General features: G+C 37.9%; 1 protein-coding gene across 7 annotated transcripts in view; it reads right to left on the bottom strand.

The window, feature by feature from the left end:
• LOC133520926 (partitioning defective 3 homolog B) overlaps positions 1–19,553 on the bottom strand; it is a 68,543-nt gene that overhangs the window by 27,309 nt on the left and 21,681 nt on the right. For 4 of the 7 annotated variants that reach the window (XM_061855624.1, XM_061855619.1, XM_061855621.1 and 1 more), the window contains exons 2-3: positions 17,337–17,530; positions 4,079–4,282 (exon numbers count right to left, since the gene is read on the bottom strand). In XM_061855624.1, coding sequence (XP_061711608.1) covers positions 4,079–4,282; positions 17,337–17,459 — 327 coding nt within the window. In that variant the 5' untranslated portion in view covers positions 17,460–17,530. Of the gene's footprint in view, positions 1–4,078; positions 4,283–6,841; positions 7,280–17,336; positions 18,074–19,553 lie in introns of those variants that run through there. The other 3 variants (XM_061855620.1, XM_061855625.1, XM_061855626.1) reach the window with 3 other exon arrangements.

Below are 19,553 nucleotides of genomic sequence, written 5' to 3'. Positions count from 1 at the left end.
TAATTGGGCACAACGATTTGATTAAACTCTAGAAAATTAAAATGGCCATGACTAAATGAGCCTACTCACAGAGAAGAGGACTATGAAGTTGTATGTCTTGTATGTATAGCCGGTCTAACAACTGTGTCAGTAGAAAAAGGCGCGAAATTCAAATTTTCTATAGGGCCATAATCCATCGCGCCTACAATTTTTTAATTTGCCGCATTTTTCTACTGATGGAAATGGCTTGAAAGAAAATAGCTTAAGATGCGACGAGTCATCCACACTCCACCCCACACTAGCCTAACGCAGTTTGGGAACTTCAGTTACCCGCGTAGCCAACATGCCCATCGTTAACGCTCCGTAGCGAAAAAAACTCTCACTGTGGCACTAATGTGGAAGAATGATAGAGAGAGTTGAATGTGCAAGTTGGCTAAGCACTCTGTGCGTTTCTTCGCAGGATCTGCGTCAATAGGTCTACATCTGCATCGACATCTGCGCAGCATTGCAATTCCTTCTTTATCTGCCTCTCCCTCACTCTAATAAACAAGAGGAATAGAGAAGCAGATAACGTACGCATTTGATGTTCATGGTAGGCCTTTAGGTTTCTTCATGATGTTTTCTTTTAGCGTCCCTATTACGGAAGTAAAACTTACAATTCAAGTGAAAAAGGCACCGATTCAAAACCCAATCGCAATTTTTAGGGTTCCGTAGTCGACTAGGAACCCTTATAGTTTCGCCATGTCCGTCTGTCTGTCTGTCTGTCTGTCTGTCTGTCTGTCCGAGGCTTTGCTCCGTGGTTGTTAGTGCTAGAAAGCTGAAATTCGGCATGGATATATAAATCAATAAAGCCGACAAAGTCGTACAATAAAATCTAAAATTTTTTTTTTTGAGGGTACCTCCACTACATGTAAAGTGGGGGTGAATTATTTTTTTCTTCTTCAACCCTACAGTGTGGGGTATCGTTGGAAAGGGCTTTCAAAACTAATAGGGGTCTTCAACAAACATTTTTTTTATAAAGTGAATATATTCGGAGATAATCGCTCCGAAAGAAAAAAACAATGTGTCCCCCCCTCTAACTTTTGAACCATAGGTCCAATAAATATGAAAAAAATCGTGGAAGTAGAGCTTAAGAAAGACTTTAAATGAAAACTATAGCGGACATGATCAGTTTAGCTGTTTTTGAGTTATCGCAAAAAGTTTCCCCTTCATAGTAAAAAGACTTTAATTAGGTACTGATTATGAAAATTTGCCTATTTGTTTAAGTCGCGTGAAAGGTACCGTTTCATCCCTTGGTTAACAATTTACTATACTTTAAGCTCCAGTTTAGCTTATTGTGACGGAAGAGTAACTACGGAACCCTACACTGAGCATGGCCCGACATGCTCTTGGCCGGTTTTTGTTAAATAGATGAACTACCTACGGATTGGGTACCTAACTGCCAATAGTATCTTATAAGCTGACAAACGGTCGACTGCGTGCCTGCGACTGTAAACTGTAATCCAGTTAGCCTACTTTCCGTTATCTACGGTTTTACTCACTACGCCGACGGCTGATTCATTACTACGGCGAATAGGTGTTAATAGCTATTTAAATATTTATTTGTGATATACATTGCTATGAAACATAGACATACCCAACCCACAACAGTTGTAGATAATACAAAGATATATAAGTCAATGAATACAAGATATAGAACAACAAACATGAGAGTGGAATCCGTTTATTATGACTGCTTATATTGGCCAACCGCTTAATATGACGTAATTACTGTGCGAAGTTAATTCTTTGTAACAGAGCCGGATAAGATGACCCAATAATCCTATTTTCATGAAATTATGACCGGTAATACTGACACCACGTCTTTCTCTGTAGCGTTGTACGCGTGTAGCGTTTAAGTTATTTTAGTTTTGATTCTTAGTGACAAAGTTAATAATTAAAACTTATCTCTCACAAATGAATCTGAGAAAAGAAAAGAAATGTAAAATTTAATACAAATAAGAAGTTGAACAACTTTGTTTTATTAGACATCCGCTTAGTTGACATATTTATTTGTTACTTCACTTCGATGTCATTATATGTGGATTCTACTATGTTTTAAACGTTTAATATATTCTCTTTGACTAACATTGTTGAAATATTTCATGATCAAAAAACTTATATGAATTAAATTATAGATAAGCATTTGCAAAAAATATAACAAGTATAGATTTCATAGATTAAACTAATATCGGGTCACACTATTTTAAAACTCACCGCTTTTGGCCGACGCCCACTAGTACAATCGGAATAACACAAACCCATATTTAATTTCCAGCAAAAAGATTGCCTGAATTCGTTTCTGGTTGCTGACATGACACGTAATGATTTGTCGATGTTGATAATTCCAAATATACTAGACAGCGAAAGCGAATAAACAAAAACAAGTCCCGACCTGATTTTTTTTCGGGAGTTCGCGCGTTCACTCCTGTTCGCGCCAACGCCAATATTTTATTTGTCGTAATGAAAAGGAGCAATGGTCCTACCCCATACAGCCAGACACGTCACACGCATTGTGTTTTTAAACGCGCAGGAGATTATTAATTTGGTAAAATACAAGTATGGACATTAAAATTAACCAATTTCGTAAATGAAATGATTAAATATAATTATAAAATATTTTTGTAGGAATGTATGTAAACGTAACTTGATAAATTTTATTTTAGATATTTTTCAGTGAACTCTATTATTAGGTACCTATAATAAAACAAGGGTGACAGCTGGTAGCTATAAAGTTACCAAAAGTATATGAGTGGTTAAAGGACTCGTATCCAGGACATAATTGTTAAAAATCCGGACAAGTGCGAGTCGGACTCGCCCAACGAGGATTCCGTACTTTTTAGAATTTGTTGTTATAACGGCAAGAGAAATACAACATCTGTGAATATGTCAACTGACTAGCTGTCCTGGAATTTGTCCCTGTCCCGTCGTTACCGTCAGGCAGAAAATAGTCAAACTCAAACGTCATTCAACCGTATATATACGGTTTATATAATAGACCCCCGAAAAAAAGTCAGAACCCATCGTTTCAAAAATACCCTACATACGATTATGAATTCGTTAATAATTAACTCATAAAAAAAGTTTAATTTTTTGTTAAACCCACATTTTTCTACGTATTTTATTGTAAAATAAAAACAATGTGACTTAAAAATACAAAGATTATCAGTATCACGCAAAATAAATAATTCTACTTTTATCTCTCTCTGCTTTAGAAGTCAAATAGTAGTATCAGCAATTCCGAACGTCCTTGAAAAGTTAAGTGTTACAGTCAGGCCATAATTGTTAAAAAAAAACTAAGTGTTACAGTCTGACAAGCCGTTTCGTCAGTAGAAAAAAGCGGTAATTTAAAAAATGTAGGCGCGAATGGTTATCGTTACACAGAAAATTTGAATATCGCGCCTTTTCTACTGGCAAAGTTGTTTAACCGGCTATAGATTATTAAGAAATCATGAGTGAAAATTTCTTCTTATACAAGAAAGTTCATCAACTTTTTATTTATGTAATTCCTCTTTAAATATCATCGTCCTATGTTGTCTTAAATATACATAGGTAATTTCACAGGTCCTTTTGTAAGATTTCTTGAAACTAAATACCTACATAGTCGTTTAACACTCCTCTCCATAAAACCTCCCCAGCCGGCGAGATGCCTACTGTGAGTACTGGTAAGTAGGTACCTAGCTTAATTGTATTAATTATGCAACTATGTACTCGTATTTGCAGTATGCACACGCTCTAGAGAATTTCTATTGTTTATGGACTTACGTTAAGGCCGATGTATTTAGTTACTTTGATCGTTTTTCTGTATTAGCAAACGCATGGTAATTTTTTTGGCATAATTCTTCCTGTGACGTACCTACATAGCCTACCTTCGAGCAATCAATTGGGATTTACACCATGACTTACGCCTAGGTAGGTGCACGCTTTTGTTGAGCCAGAGTCAACGTGGTTGGAGAGTCATAAATCATTAAGCTTGCCGTCTCGCTCGCACCGTCTTTATTTTGATTACCTTTTCGGCACGTTGATTTTGGCCTCATAATAGCCAGCCAGGTGTACTTACTCGGAACATGTCCGGGGACGCGGTACCCGCGCTGGAGCCGCTGGCGCCGTCCGCCTGCGCCGCCCGCGGCACCGGCGCTTGGGCTGCGCACTCGGCGGTGAGCGTCTCGCGGTCGTCCGCTACGTCGCGCACGCGGTCGTCCGGGTCCAGGATGCCACCGGAGCTGGCGCGCAGCGCTCGCACTCCCACCCATGTTTCGGGGCCCTAGGGGAAAGAGAACACAGGTTAGCTGAATGTCTCGTACAAATTAAACTAGCGCTTATTCACAACTGACAATTTGATTTGGTTTCTTTGGCTATTAGCGTAAGTTTTAAATACACAAAATGTCTACAAGGATACGAGGAATTACATTTTTTTTAATTGCCCTTGACCTGTGGTAGACGAAATACAAAAATCGGATACCTACAAGTTTCAAATGTTCCATGCATGTTTCCTCTTTTGACCTAGACTATGTAGACTTAGAATGTGTTATTGATTTTGTTTGTATGGTAGGTAAGTAATTGCAGCTTATAGATATGGTAAAGAGATTCTTTCTTGTTTTCGAATGATAAAAATCTTGTAAACCATAAATAACTGGTATATTATATTAGTAATGAAACGGCTATTGTACTGTATGAAAACGCCAAATCATTAAATTGCGCTGAAAATGTTCTCTTAACTAAAATCGCGTTTTGATCTGTCTCAGTTTGTATCGTCATCCAATTAGATAATATCAGACACCGTTAATCTCACACTGCCGAGAGGATTACCTACCTATTATTGCCTATCATTACGCACTCGGCATGACATCGCGTGCTCCGAGTGCAATCAACACATAACGGCCGCGCTACGAATTAAAACCCAACAGCAATGCGAAATTAACACTAACAGAACAGTTGTAGGTAAGTATAATAGGCACACTAAGTGGGGTTATACATATACATTGTAGGACAACTGAAGCTTACAACCTTTTTTTTTGACGGTGTGGAAATGCATTTTCGCACGGTGTGGTAGAACTTGGCCCTACCCACTAAACCCACTCCGGCGTTCTCCTCCTCCTCCTCCTTCAAAGAGGGTGCTCTTTGCCGTTCGTGAGGACGCACTGGGATCGAAAACATTTCACCACAGTGTCCTCCGAAGCTTATATATATAATGACAGGTATTCGTATGAACGTTTGCCTTATTACTCATTACTCATAATAAGTTACGGGAAAAGTGGCTAGGTCACATCTCGACTTGTCACTCTGCCGAGTCCAGTAGGCCCGTACCCTTAGTTGCCACGAAAAAGTAAGGCAGCGAACAGTGCCATGTAGTTCAGCTATGTATATAAACGCCATTACGATAAATTGTTCCCACTCACACATTTACTTTACCTTGATTTACTCACGTCGTAACGACCGAAGTACGGTTTTAGAAAATTTAGACAAAAGTCGTATGGAGATACGTAGATAAATTCTTGATTTACCCACGGCCACGTGTACGTTTGTCTGTTTGCGAATTCTGTGTTTCTTTAGTAAACAGGAACGGGAACGTTCCCACGCACCTGCCTATTGAGAGACGTGAATGCGGGCTCGCATTGTGTTGTACTCCGCTCGTTTTGTCTCACTTGTCAGCCTTTGTGCGTTCGTCAGCGAGATCGCGATTGATCTCAAAAGGAGGATTTGAAAATATCTATCTAAGATATATGGATTGAATAGTGAAGACGGTGAAGCGTCGATGATGTTTTGTGTAAAGGCATTCACCCTTAATATCACAAAAGCGGCGAGATCTTGATAGAAATTAAATTAACGAGTTTGTCTTGCAAACATAATACTTATAGACCGCGGGCCAGGAGCATATCATCAGTCATCGCCTCCTGGCTGATACTTTTTCTGATGATAGTTTAGATGGTATCATGCTGGATTCAAAAAAATAGTCAGCCGGTTGTATCGCGGTGGAAAGACCGGTCAGTTCATGACATGAAAATGTAAAAAATACGCGCCTTACCACTTTATGTCCGCAAAGTACCCATGCGTAATTTGTAAATTGTGTAACCGTTTATTTGGAATGCCACTTGCAAAGTTTCATAATTGTTTTATTTCTATCATAAAAAGGTAAAGCGCTTATGTTTTACATTTTCATGCGACCAGCTGACGTTCTTACCACCGCGATACGACCAGCTGACGATTTTTTTTATTAACAATTGCATCTGAACTCTCATCTAACAAAGTATCAAACGGGAGGCGATGACAATTTTTTTACGTGTTTCGTTGGCTGCCATTCCTCAATCCACCAACGGACCGACAGCGTACTTTGGAAAATGTTACGTTTCTGTCCTAGAGCACGTACTTTCTAAGTCCGTTTTTTTCTCTTTTTTACAACAAGCAATTAAAATTTTGGTATAAATGGATTTGTTGTAAAATTTTCATTCTGATAATTAACTTCCCATTTCATACATAACGATATTTTACCTAAATTGTTTATTGGAAGTACCCTTAAGAAATACTACTGATGTTTAATACTTATTAGCAGTGAGTGGAGTTTTAAATGCACATGTATATTACTTTCCTCGTATTCGAAGTGGAAAGTTGGGTGAAAGGCACCATTTCAGTCTCGGACTATCGAGCGCCAAACTACCTCGACAGAAATGGGAGCCTTTCATACCGTGGTTAACTATCTACTACTGTCACACTGCCTCGCACAAACCCTACCAGTCAGCCGTGAGATCTTCTAACATGGACACGCCAAGCTGTGTTCAAATCGTCCCGACAATCGCAACAACTTATAATGATAAAGTGTTCCTACCCAAGTGACAGTCCTGCGTTTGTCGCGCTCCCTTGCCGCGGCCAGTCGTGCGATCTTCTTGAACCGCGGCGGGGGCACGGGCACGCCCAGCTCCTGCATCGTTCACATCGTCCGACAGTCCACGACACTTCACTATACTCCAAGTCAAACGCAACTTGCGTAATCTACACGTTTTCACTCACTTTGCACAAAGCCGTGAAACGCGCAATTCACCATTGAATCTATCAATGCGTGTTGGATGATCGTTCGTTCCATCAACCACTGATTGTATTGTATGGAAGCAAGAGAATTACATGATACATTGGATTTTATCGCCTAGGCTATTAGGACTATCCTTAAAAGTCAGAACCTACCTACACCCTAAATACTCTTGAATAGCTAACCGATGCAGATTAGACCTCGTCCTTCACGCTTCACCGCCCCATGTCAATCGTTCCGAACAGATGCTACTCTTGAAAGAACTGATTCATTGCTAATATTATACACTTGTCGTACGGTTAATTGGTCATTCTGCCATTCATGGCCAAAGGTGCTTCGAGCCGATAATGCTAAAAAAATCTAGCTCGTACCTATTTCTTTTTAGGATTTGATTAAGTATAAAACTGTAAACATGACCCAATAATAGAGTGCGCGGAAATTTAAATTTAGACATTGTAATAAATCTTAGGCAAGTTTTCTACAAAAAAAGTTAATGTCGCCTAGTGTTCTCGGCGATAAACATGAACAAACTGTTAACACGCTATGTTACATCGTAGACTGAGATAAATGACCATTCGTAAACCTTATAGCAACGAGATACAGACTTCCGATGTTCTGTTAAGTGGATTGATGTTAGTTCATACAACATAAGATGCCATTCCGAGAACGCGTCCATTCCACTGCAGCAGCTGCGCGAGCGCACGCGAGGCCGTGCTTTCTCGGAACTATCTTCGGACATTATGCTTACTTCCGCTATTACCTTAACACTAACCCCGTATTTTTAACCCGATAGGTATTTTTGAGTACAGTCAAAAGTGTGTGATAATCAATTTTCATTCCAACCGCGTCACAAATGACGCTTTTCGAATGCAAATTACCAAGGCACCTCAAGGATTCCATCATCAGATCTCAATTCTGGCAAAGAGGCTATTGAAACTTTTTAAATTTACGTTTGTTTCATATTTTATGTAGGTACTGACGCGATTTCTTGGATTGTTTTCCACGTAAGACGAGCGTCGTAGTACCCAAAACGTTACGATATCAAGCTCAGTGGAGATCGTTCAGTGATGTTATCAAAATTAATCAAAATAATTACATGTTTTCTATAGGTACAAAAAGTTTGGATTAAGCAAAAGGTACTGTAGGCGTCCCAAAAGAAGTTATTTTCTCCTCGTTCTTTAACTAAAAATAATTTTCTAAATCAGTTATGCTGACGGCGTTCTAAAGTAAATAACAACAAAAGTACCTAACTGTAAACCTCCTTTTCTTAAAGTCAGTTAAAAATAACTGGATTATTTAGTAAGTTTTTGTTTATTCAAGGGCTCCAATTTGTGCACTCCTAAAGCGGTGAGGCGGCGGAAATGCAGTTATGGGCAGAGTTATGTGTTGAATGATAAGCGATGGTCACACGTCAATACCAACCGGTTACCCTTATTGATCCAGTTACAATAAGGACCGATTATGCATAGTATGCATTGTGCTAAACTTGGAAGTAAGTGGCATTAGTATTTATAGTTATTGGGGATGTTGTAAAAATATTTGTTCGGGTACCTGCCTTAACATGTGTAGTGTTGTTGTTATTGACACAGATTTACAAATACACTAGATTACCATATTAAGGTTACGAGTAAAATAGGAATAATAAGATACTTTAGTATACATCTTAGTAGCTTTAGAATCGTCTCCGAGATGGTAGAGACAGTTAATGCTATATTATGTTCTTGATGTATCTAAATTTTACTAAGTAAAGAAAGGAGGAGATATTTACTCTGACCGGTTTTTTCTCACAATGTACTCTAAGTATGGTTAAACTCTGTTAGAATCAAACTACTGGGTAGCGGTTGGCGGTACGTCATACGTCATACCGCTACCCAGAATAATAGAGGTAGTAATAAAGAAACAGCCTTATAATAAAAACACTAAAAATGTAGGTAGGTACAATCTAATACCTACCAGATCTGTCGCCTAATATGATAAATTACTCGCTCACAACAGATGGTTGTACTTTTTTAACTTAATGTAGGACACAGATGTTATTGTAACTTTAGACAACAGACTGCTTTTAGTTATTTTAGCAATAGCTCCCACGATCTCTACAAGGCAGTACATAGACAATCAATCTCTGTCACATGTAAGTGTATTTATTTCAGCAAGCATGTTGTTGAGTCTAAGCCAACGTGCCTTAAGGCCGTTTGACGTGAAATTGTTATGCAAATATCGGTTGTATGGCTAATGCAGCCGAGTGCGCCTCTCACGTTGCAAAACGGTTTTTAAAGTCACTAGAGCTTGACCAGCATCAGCGTGATAACAACTGTCAAGGTAAAATAAAACTTTTTTACAGATACACATAGTACCAACTTCAATAACAAAGTTAATTAATTGAAATTTTCTAACCCTGTCTGAATAGCAAATAAATAACTGGATTATCACACATTAACATTACTTTCGCAAATTAACGCATCCTGCACATTTCACTGCAAATTTATTATTCGAAAAGCACGAAATGTTCTATATGTTTGTGAATTTGTCAAAAAACTTTCGCAGACTAACTTCATTTTACGTGAGCGTCGAAAACTGAACGTTCCGCAAGTCGGCCGACTTAGCGCGCGACTCGATCATGACTGAAGCCAAGCCGGCATTAGAAAGATCGCATAATACAAATAAACGATTGCTGAGGTTTTTTTTCTCCAATCCAAGGTTTGTGAATCATGCGAAACGTAAACACGAAACGGCTCTATCTTATAAATTAATAAATTAAATGACGCAGGAGAGATTTAGGAACACAATGGCCCGATATTTAGGGGCTAAGTGCGGAAACCAGAGACCATAACCATATGTCCCTGGATTTGCCAAGGAGCATTTGCCAGCATAACAAAATTTAATTAATACCAATAAATAAAAATAAATAAAATAAAAATAATTTATTTCAGGTAAACCAACCCATGACACAATACAAAATACAATTCAAATATAAAAAGGTAAATAAAATATAAATATAAATATTATAAATTCAAATATAAATTTAGATTAATTAGGGGCTCGAATATATTCTCTGCTAAACTGCAGCACGTGTAGTTGTGTAATAATAATGTCCTGCCTACAAAAGCCTCTAATATACTTAACTTACCCGTTTGCCGTTTACAGGGCTTCTCTTGCATGTACTAACCAGATTTTGCGTAGAAATAGATTAAGATCTGACAATACAGATGTAAAATAAACGCTGCGTGAAAGCAACGACAGATTAAGGCAAATAACATTTTCAATCAGAAAGCAAGGCGCAGATAAATGAGGGCAAACATTGCTAAGCAACCAAACGGCAAACCGAACCGTTGAAACTGCATACAAACGGCGGTGGCAGATATTCGTTTAAGACGAAAGGGGACGACCACCCCGAAACCAACTTTCCGTACAAAGGTAGTCCCCATTTCCCTCTCTGGATATTAACATTTTTGAAATACTTATTTGTACAACAAGAGAGCAAAGTTTAATATTTCTTCGAGTGCTGGTTTTGAGTCCCGTGCAAGCGAAAGATTCTATAATAGAATCTAATATAATAGAATCTTGAGCGTAGTAAGGGACTCAAAAGCGCACGAGATGTAAATAACTTTGATCTCGTGTAGTACACAAAAGAAATATTTTCACGTCAGCAGCTCGAACAAGGGTAATTTGCTGCTTAAAAACAGTGAGCAAAATCGCATTTTGCTCACCGAGTGAGACAAAATAACATTCAAGTGACCTTTAGATTCGAATGTCATTTCAACGTGCGGGGCCTAATACAAGCTCGAAATATTTGGATTTATTATTATTATATTATAGAATCTTTCGCTTGCACGGGACTCAAAACAAGCACTCGAAGAAATATCAAACTTTGCTCTCTTGTTGTACAAATAACTATTACACTATTTGATGTGTTTTAATCATAGTTATGCCCGGCCGTTTGATTTTTTTAGATTTTTTCAATATTATAAAAGTTAGGAGCATTTTGCAAAATTTTGCATGAAACCTGTTTTTCTCTCCTAACTTTAAATGAAAAAAATCAAACGGTCGGGCATAACTATAACTAAAATACATAAAATTGTGTAAACACATTTTCCATAATGTCAATATCCAGGGAGGAAAATAAGGACTACGTTTGGATGGAGAATCGATCGTCCCCTTTCATCTTAATAGCTTTTGCTTACACATTCTAATGAACGACACTAATGGAGGCAGGTGAGTAAAAACACATATGGCGCTGTTAGCCAAATATGAATCTAGGGCGGCGACGTGACGTAGTTAAACAAAACTGGGTCTACAGAGCTGACTAACGTTAGAGATCCACTATGTAGGTCCGTCAATTAATGATAAGTACTGACAAAGAGAATTCGAAAGAGGTGGATTGTCAAAGATGGTGGCCACAGTATATTTACTGCCATCTTTCGACACATGATTAAAAGTTTTAGAACGCCATTTGACTTTGATCTTCATTCTTTCACTCAACAACAATGGTCCACAGAATATTATTTATAATTAAAATAGAGATTACAATTAAACTTTAAGTATAAATTCGTTAATAATTAATTTAATGTAAATTTATATATTTCTAAACATTAATTCGTAAGTAACAATATTTTTTGTTATAATACTAAACCTAATTAAAAACTAATCATTTATAAGAAAAAAAACCGACTTCAATGAGGGAGACCGGTGAAAGAACGATTATTGTTGATTTTGGATTTCATACAATGAAATTAAAAAGACAGCGTCCTACGCCTAATTATGTCGAAAAAGGAGGTAACATGTTTTTTTTTCACTGCACCCGCCTTGACACATTTCAGATTTGCCCTATGGTTGACTGGTAAAGATACCCGCAAGAGGGTATTCGACTGTATTCAAAATAAATTATTTCACGCCGTGCATGAAATATAGCACCAGATAATTATAAAAACACGAAAGAGGATAGAACTATAAAAATGTGCCTTGAAAACCTAACTGCTTGACAAACATGCAAAGAGAACAAATTGCTAAACGTGAACTATGCATCGTTGAAGAGTTCCGTTCTGTTCATCATCAGCAGTTCCACTTCATCAAATGTCACTTCTACAAATGTAAATTTATTGATTTGTTGAAGAAAATACTAAGATTACTATAATATGCCTTTAACATTTGAGGAGTTCCCTCGATTACTCATGGACCCCATTGTCAGAACTGGAACTTGACAAAAATTTGTCTTGAAAATCTAATTTGTTTAACAAACATAGCGAAGAGGACAAATCGCCAAACGTGTACTATGCGTCGTTGAAGTTTCATTCTGATCATCATCAGCAGAGTCACTTCATCAAATGTCACTTTTTTAAATGTAAATGCTTGAATTGTTAAAGAAAATGCAAAAATCACTATATGTATGCCTTTCACATTTGAAGAGTTCCGTCGATTCCTCATGGATTCCATCATCAGAATTGAGTTTTGACAAAAACGGGACAAATCTGTATATATATATAAATTCAAACAAGAAAAAGTTTTCAACATCGGTTCAGAAATGACGGAGTTATGGAGTAACAAACATTGAAATCTCCTCTTTTTGAAATCTTGAAGTCGGTTAAAAATTTAACTCTAAAAAGGGCCCCCGAGGTATAGAGCCAAAAATGCCGGCAGCTACCACCTCTTGCGTCCCCAGTGACATCAACCTGCCGCTTGGCCATATCCACAAAAAAACTGAGCTTCGGGCCCCACGCACCGAGGGTCTCAGCACCAAAGGCGTCAAGACCCTCTATTACAATAAGTACTGAATTACAAACAATGTCCATTAAAACATGGTAAATTCTTGAGATATACTTATCAGTGATAGATGATAAAGATAAATCCCGTTATTAATCGTAATCTTTACTATATTCAACAACAAAGTTACTATTTGTGATTATTGATTGTTAAGTGCTAAAAGTCGATAACCGTGAGAAGGTTTTACAATCATCAGAAGATCAACAAAATCCTGTACTTAATCTAAAAGATGAAGATATTTATCGTGCAAAACGCTAGTGGTATTAGATAATAGATAACATTCTAATACAAATTACTTACAAACTCTTTAAGTCAATGGTCGATCTTCAAGATCGTTGGATTCTTTGGAAGATCGAGGTAAAATAACTAGGAGCGAGCGTATTTATTTATGTAGTGTAAAGCTGGCATGTTTGCGAGATTTCCTCTTAAATTGTTTTTTTTTTTTTTTTTTTTATTAGGTACCTGCCAGTTTATTTGTATCCGAATCTGTGTATTTAATTCTTAAATATCGTAGCATCTACTGCAGTTTGACCAGATACACATAGATCCGCGGCAAAATAACGACGGAAAATAAACAGTTTTGTGGGCGCACAATGAACGAATCTGAATGACGCATTGAGTGTCACTCAGGCTTGCATCTTTACGCCTACAATATATGCGATGATTCGATGAGCCATTAAGAACCTACTGGAAAATGAGCGAACACTAGATTTTTCTCAACAGGGTAATAACAGGGTTTTACTTACTATTTATGATTTTAACAAAAAAACTGTGTAACGACCTTCCTCCCTAAGTGCATTACAGGTGTGGTTATGGCACTACAACTTTCTATGAACGTTAATAAGGGCGAGGTCTGTCCTTATCAATTACCTAGATACTGGAAGATTAACCGTGATTATTATGAGTACATTACTATAGAGGTCGGGAAACGAAGGGTTGCAAGCCAAGTAGATATAGACGGCCGAGCGTTGCAAGGTCGAATAGGGATACGCGGCCGGTAACCCCGTTTCTCGCCGAGATTTTTAGTGCTTTTCTCAAACTTGCAATGAAAAAAAAAAGGATGATGATGATGATTGTTTCATGTCCTAATGTGATAGGTTATTCAGTGCGTGGGGTATTGAAGGGGAACAAATATGTAATTATTTTGGCGCTACGACGCACGCCATTACGTTTTTTTCATACTTTTTCTTTTTTGTGTTTTATTAATATTACTTAGGGGTTATTTAAAGGGGAACGAAACTTAGATTATTTTTGCCCTATAAAGATATCTACATGACTGAAATAAAACTTTATGGGCTGTATCTCCTAAACCGTGCTACGACGCGCAAAAATAATCAAATTTTCGTTACCATTTAGGAAACTCTGAAATAATATTTAACAAACACAAAAAAGAAAAAAAATCACAAAACAAAAAAAGAGAAAAAGCATTAAGTATGGCAGAATTTTGCTTATACGTTTTTTTATGGTTGAATGCCAAGACGTGCCATAATTTGACGTTTAAAAACAAAAGAAGGTTGCCTTACAGGCCTAGGTGTGTAAGGCTGTATGAAATTCCTTTACATATCTTCTTTACTCATCGCACCTGATATGTAGTTATTTTAATAACAATTTCGACATTGCATTAAGAACATCGAATCGTCATTTCAACTTATTAACCTATTAAGATTATTTTTGAGTAGGTAGGCCATAAGGAATGTGGAAAATTAGGTACCTCAAAGTTGAAGTAATTACCATTACCTCGCCACGATTTAATTATATAACCTTTTAGCTAAGTGAATGAACTGTAATGTGGTTCTCCTTTAAATAATTACACCGGAATATAAAAAATAGACAATTTAATAATAGGAAATATTCATTAAATGCACTAACCGGCCACTTAGTTATTGCAGCGGTAATGTTACGTTAAAACTGTTAAAAGAAATTGAGGGTGGAGTACCTATATACTATTCCTAATTATAATCTTACGAAATTTGCTCTACGCCGTGTTTTTATTGAATTCCGTTTACTCCGGGGTATGAATTTTATTTAAATATATTTTTTTTTATATATAAAAAGTGGTTAAATGTTGCATATAGCGTTGTTGTAAACACGGGCATTACATTTAATTCCACCAAACTATTAAAAACTGTGACATATCAATGTCATTTCGAACATCAATCATCTGAGATAGTACTTACGTATAGTAGCAAATGTACACACTTGCACTAAACACCAATCAATATGTATACAGGCCCCAAAGGCAAATGTATACACTCGTAAGGGCCTTATAAGTTAAAAATAAATATTTGATTATATCAAAAATGGAGTTTATTAGAATAGGAGGTGTCTTTGAGAAAGTCACTTAATTTAATCTCAGGAATGCACCCTTGAAATTAACGGAAAAAAACACGGTGTATATCCAACCAAATTTCTCAGGTTATATTTATTTTATGGATTGACGTCTATCTGACATCTGTTGAAGTCACAGCTAGTCTGTATATAACGAAAACTTGTCAAAAAACGTCTTGTCCATTGAGCTTCACTATATAGAGTTTACACTATATTTTAAAATGGTAAATAAAGAAACAATAATTATAAATGTGTAGACCAAACCGAGCACTTTCATGTGATACCAAACTAGACCATACTTTCTTGCAACAAAACAAGATACACCAAACAAGATGCCACGTCACACCGACATAATTGACCCCCTGGCACATAGGTACATACATTTACCTTCTGTGTTTACCTTACATACATTTCTTTCGTGTAAAGAAGAGATGCTTTCCAGATAGATTTCTGTACACTGGTTCGGGTCAATGTACGAAAATCTACCTGAAAGCGTCTCTGCGGTAGTACTGTTAGTAGTGAGTTAGGTGAGCTTAGTTAAGTGACTATTGATTGACATTACGTATTTAGTGATGCAGAAAATTATGCACAATGTTACAACATAGGTACTTGCCTCGACCATTTAAGGAAAACCAATGTTACTTTAACAAAAAAGTAATGTGAATAATTAAGTTCAACGGCCCGCTCGCGTGTATATGGCACGGGCATATAATTGCGATGTAGTTGAATTAATGCAGTGCTTTCCAACACTTTCGGATCAGGGCGAGAAAGTGAAGCCGACAATGGGAACCGAATCTGACGTATTGATGTCTTGCGTACAATGTTGCGTACCCTAGTCAGCGAAGAAGAATATTCTACATAATTATATACTACAGTTTTAGGAAACCGTTACATCTTAATATTATGGTTTTCATCCGTGTCTATAATCTTATTGAAGGATGGTCATACGAATACTCTAGTAAAGGTAAAGCATTAACAGTTCTGACCAAAACCTATTTTTGTGGCTCTTTCACAATTTTTTCTCTACTCAGGTACCAATAATTTTAAGCAGAAAAGCAAAATAACGTGGTTCAAATAGTTATAGTTAGGCAATAGGCACCTCTTCTTTTGATAGTGTTATTACGAATTTTTTAAAGTTTATCATAAACATCAAGGATCAAAATAAACTCATGGGTGGATTGTTGATCTCGAGTTCCTTGTTAATCAAACTAACTTTAGGAAGTGCATCTTCCTAGATTGTGATATTAATATTGATGTTTTGTTTCTTTCCAGGTAACGAAGGCGATTAATCTTTCAAGTGAAGTCACGGAAAGATTTCTTGTTTGTCGTAGTTTCTTTGGGTAAGTGATTGCAATCAATGTTATTGCTGGTGTCTAAAAGGTGTCTCTTTAAAAACTTGGCTTCTCCAAGCGTCGTTCGAATTCGTTGCTCGTTGCCTTAAATCGCATGGCATTTTTTGCAACGTTTGTAGAAGCCTTAAGGATGCGGCATGTCAGAGTAAATCAAGTCAAGTACCTACAAATATCTCGTTCAGAGTTGCGTGGTCCACAAGGAACCTTTATTCGTCCGCCAGTTCGTCCGTTGGCCTTAGTGACCCTTAGTACAGTCGGTGCCCTAACAGAAGTATCCACTTTGCTATAGAGCTAGTATGGCGGCTACGGCTAGGATACACTTACTGTAGGTACTAGAAAACTGTTATTTGGTGTGAGTGTAGGTACATATGATATCAATCACGCCGATAACGTGGTAAACAAATCTTCAACAAAAAGCTTTTGAGTCACACTGTTTAGAATACCTAATATACCGATTCGAATTTATTTGCATCACGTGTCCTTAACCCTAAAAGAGTCGTGTGGTGTGGTGTTAAAATTAGTCAATTATATGCATAATTTATACATCATTATATCTGAAGGTTGAAGCAAGTACGTAACGGTGTCTGTTTTGGTGTTTACCTTAGTTGGATATCGGTATTTAGTATAATGGTCCTAGACCTGCTTCGACCAAACTGTATTTCTAATCTTGTTTAGTCGAATTGATGACCCTTTGAGAGCTAACAGATTTTTATCAGGCGAAAGACTTGTAGAAATGAATAATTTACAATTTATTTATATGTACCTGATATTGAGACTGATATTGTATGAATGCGACATAGCTTTCTTTAGATTCAGGAATGTTAGAGTGTTCCGTAATTTTGTTTGAAGATAAATCTTACCACTTCGTTAGCCTTCGGCAGTATGTTCCTCTGCAGTTTCTGCACCGGATAGGTCTGCCTCCATCCGAACAGACGCACCAGCTTGTCCGCCACGTCCTCGCACCGCGCTGCCGAATCCTTCATCTTAACTAACGCACTTTCAATCACTGACTCACAGCACTGTTTTGGTTCCGTTTCACAAGTCGTTATGTTTACTTTATCAGAAAATGTAAGTGAAAAGTGGGAACGTCACTAAAATGTTTGCTTAATAACGCCGAAAACACATTAACACTACACGGCGACTGCCGAGACGATGACGAAGCCAGAAAGCAAAAGTTATGTCAATTTGTTAATCTACCAATTAAGGGTAATGGCTAAGAACGTGTCCGCATTGGAGAACGGCTTCTGCGGAACTGCTTAAATCATAACGTATATGTTAGGCCGCTTCTAAACTATGACACTGCGCACCACGATACCGCTAGCACTTGCAGTTAGACGCGCAAAAAGTGTTGAAAAATTGGTGTCTGCCGCGGGCGAGCGACCGGCGCGCTCTCCGGCCGCGCCGTTATCGCTGCCATCGTTATCACACGCCCCCCTCGCGCCGTCACCGACTAGACGGTACCTGCGTACAATGCCTGCATGCTTTATCTATCCGATCAAATTGCAATGCGCGGGATTCTCGGCAACGGCTTTATCACGTTTGAATATCGCTTCCAGCCGCCGAGCCTGCACTCAAGTGATGTAATTTTCTCGCTGATGCATCGCTCGCATTCAGGCTTCTTACTTCATTAGTGCGTTCACTTTATCTTAGTTTAGATGACCATCGCAGGAGTGAAGGGAATGAGTGAGCGGACGCCTTGCGCTTTATTTAATTGATTAGTTAAGCGTGATTAGGTTCGGTGTTGTTACTCGAATTTTCAAACATTTATTCTTGCAGGCGTTTTAAAATGCGAATGCTGATAGGCGTTTTATTTGTGTCAACATCAGTCGGCAGGAGATTAGGCAAATAGAAAGTACGTATAAACGCTTGTATGTAGATTAGTGGGTACCGTTTGTATGGCAATAATATGACAATACTTTGGTTTAAAAATAAAAGCGACTAATTATTAGAGTGGACATGTCACACCATGGTCAGTGAACAAGTGGAACAAAGAAAGCCTGGGTATGTTTCCTGTCAATGTTTTATCATGTTTGTCCCACACTCGGTGACGGCTCATAAATTTTGCTCAGAGTGAAACTGCATTGTAGTGATGGGCAATCTCGTCAAATTTTCTTTAGATATAGATAGTTGATTTAAAGAATCAGTGTAGGTACTTAGCAGAATTCAGCTGAAATGATAATTGTCTATTACTATAGACTAATTATCTAATTCTCTAATCTCTCTCGTCTATAATGATCAACTACTTAATAACTTTCATATGAACCATCCGGCATTATCTATTTCTTTAACTAGGAGTCTCCAAAGGGGCCTTACCGCCCCCTACACCTTACCGGGCTAAATCAGCACGCTTGTGGGCTGTCATTTAAAGATCCCTTAAACTCAACTACGCTACAATGAACATAAAAAAAGGTTGCTTCCCCTAATGCTTCGAATTGTGATTTGGTGGAACAGAAAATTTAATACCATTTAGCCATCACTGAAAATTATACCTCTCCACCCACTTTTATGAGCATAAGTGTGGCAATAGCTACCAGGGTCTGTCCAGCCAGTTAAAGGGCTTGCATCATGATTGCCGGACACGGCAACGCATTAGGCGGCAAAATGGTGGCATTAACGCATAGCGCGCACTACAGCACGCGCGGCGTGGCTCGCGAAACGTTGCTTCCACAGACCATAGACGCCACAAGAACCTTTAAGGATTATTAGGAGTGTCAATTTTTTTGCACCTACATGGCCTACTGTTCAAGTAGTATATACGTCACTGCACGCTTGCTACACGCTAGTGTACAGCTTACCTACCTACATGAAATTCATGCAACTCTGTCCGCTAAACGATACTGCACGCAAACATACAGCATGGCTTATTCTCGAGAGTTGCGATGTCACGAGGGTAATGTCATGACAATCTATGTACTTTTTAAACAATCGTTAAATTTGTACTGTTAAATAAGGAGTAATGAGTCATTTTGAGGCAAAACCTTCCGAAAGTCTGAAGACACGGAACCGGGAATGGGTGTAGTGAAATGCACCCATCATCATCTTCCTTGACACGTCATCTTCGTTGTCCCGGCTTTTTG

This window comes from Cydia pomonella, chromosome 9, assembly GCF_033807575.1.
Source record: "Cydia pomonella isolate Wapato2018A chromosome 9, ilCydPomo1, whole genome shotgun sequence".
NCBI classification, from domain to species: domain Eukaryota; kingdom Metazoa; phylum Arthropoda; class Insecta; order Lepidoptera; family Tortricidae; genus Cydia; species Cydia pomonella.
This window is presented reverse-complemented; position numbering and strand designations above follow the sequence as displayed.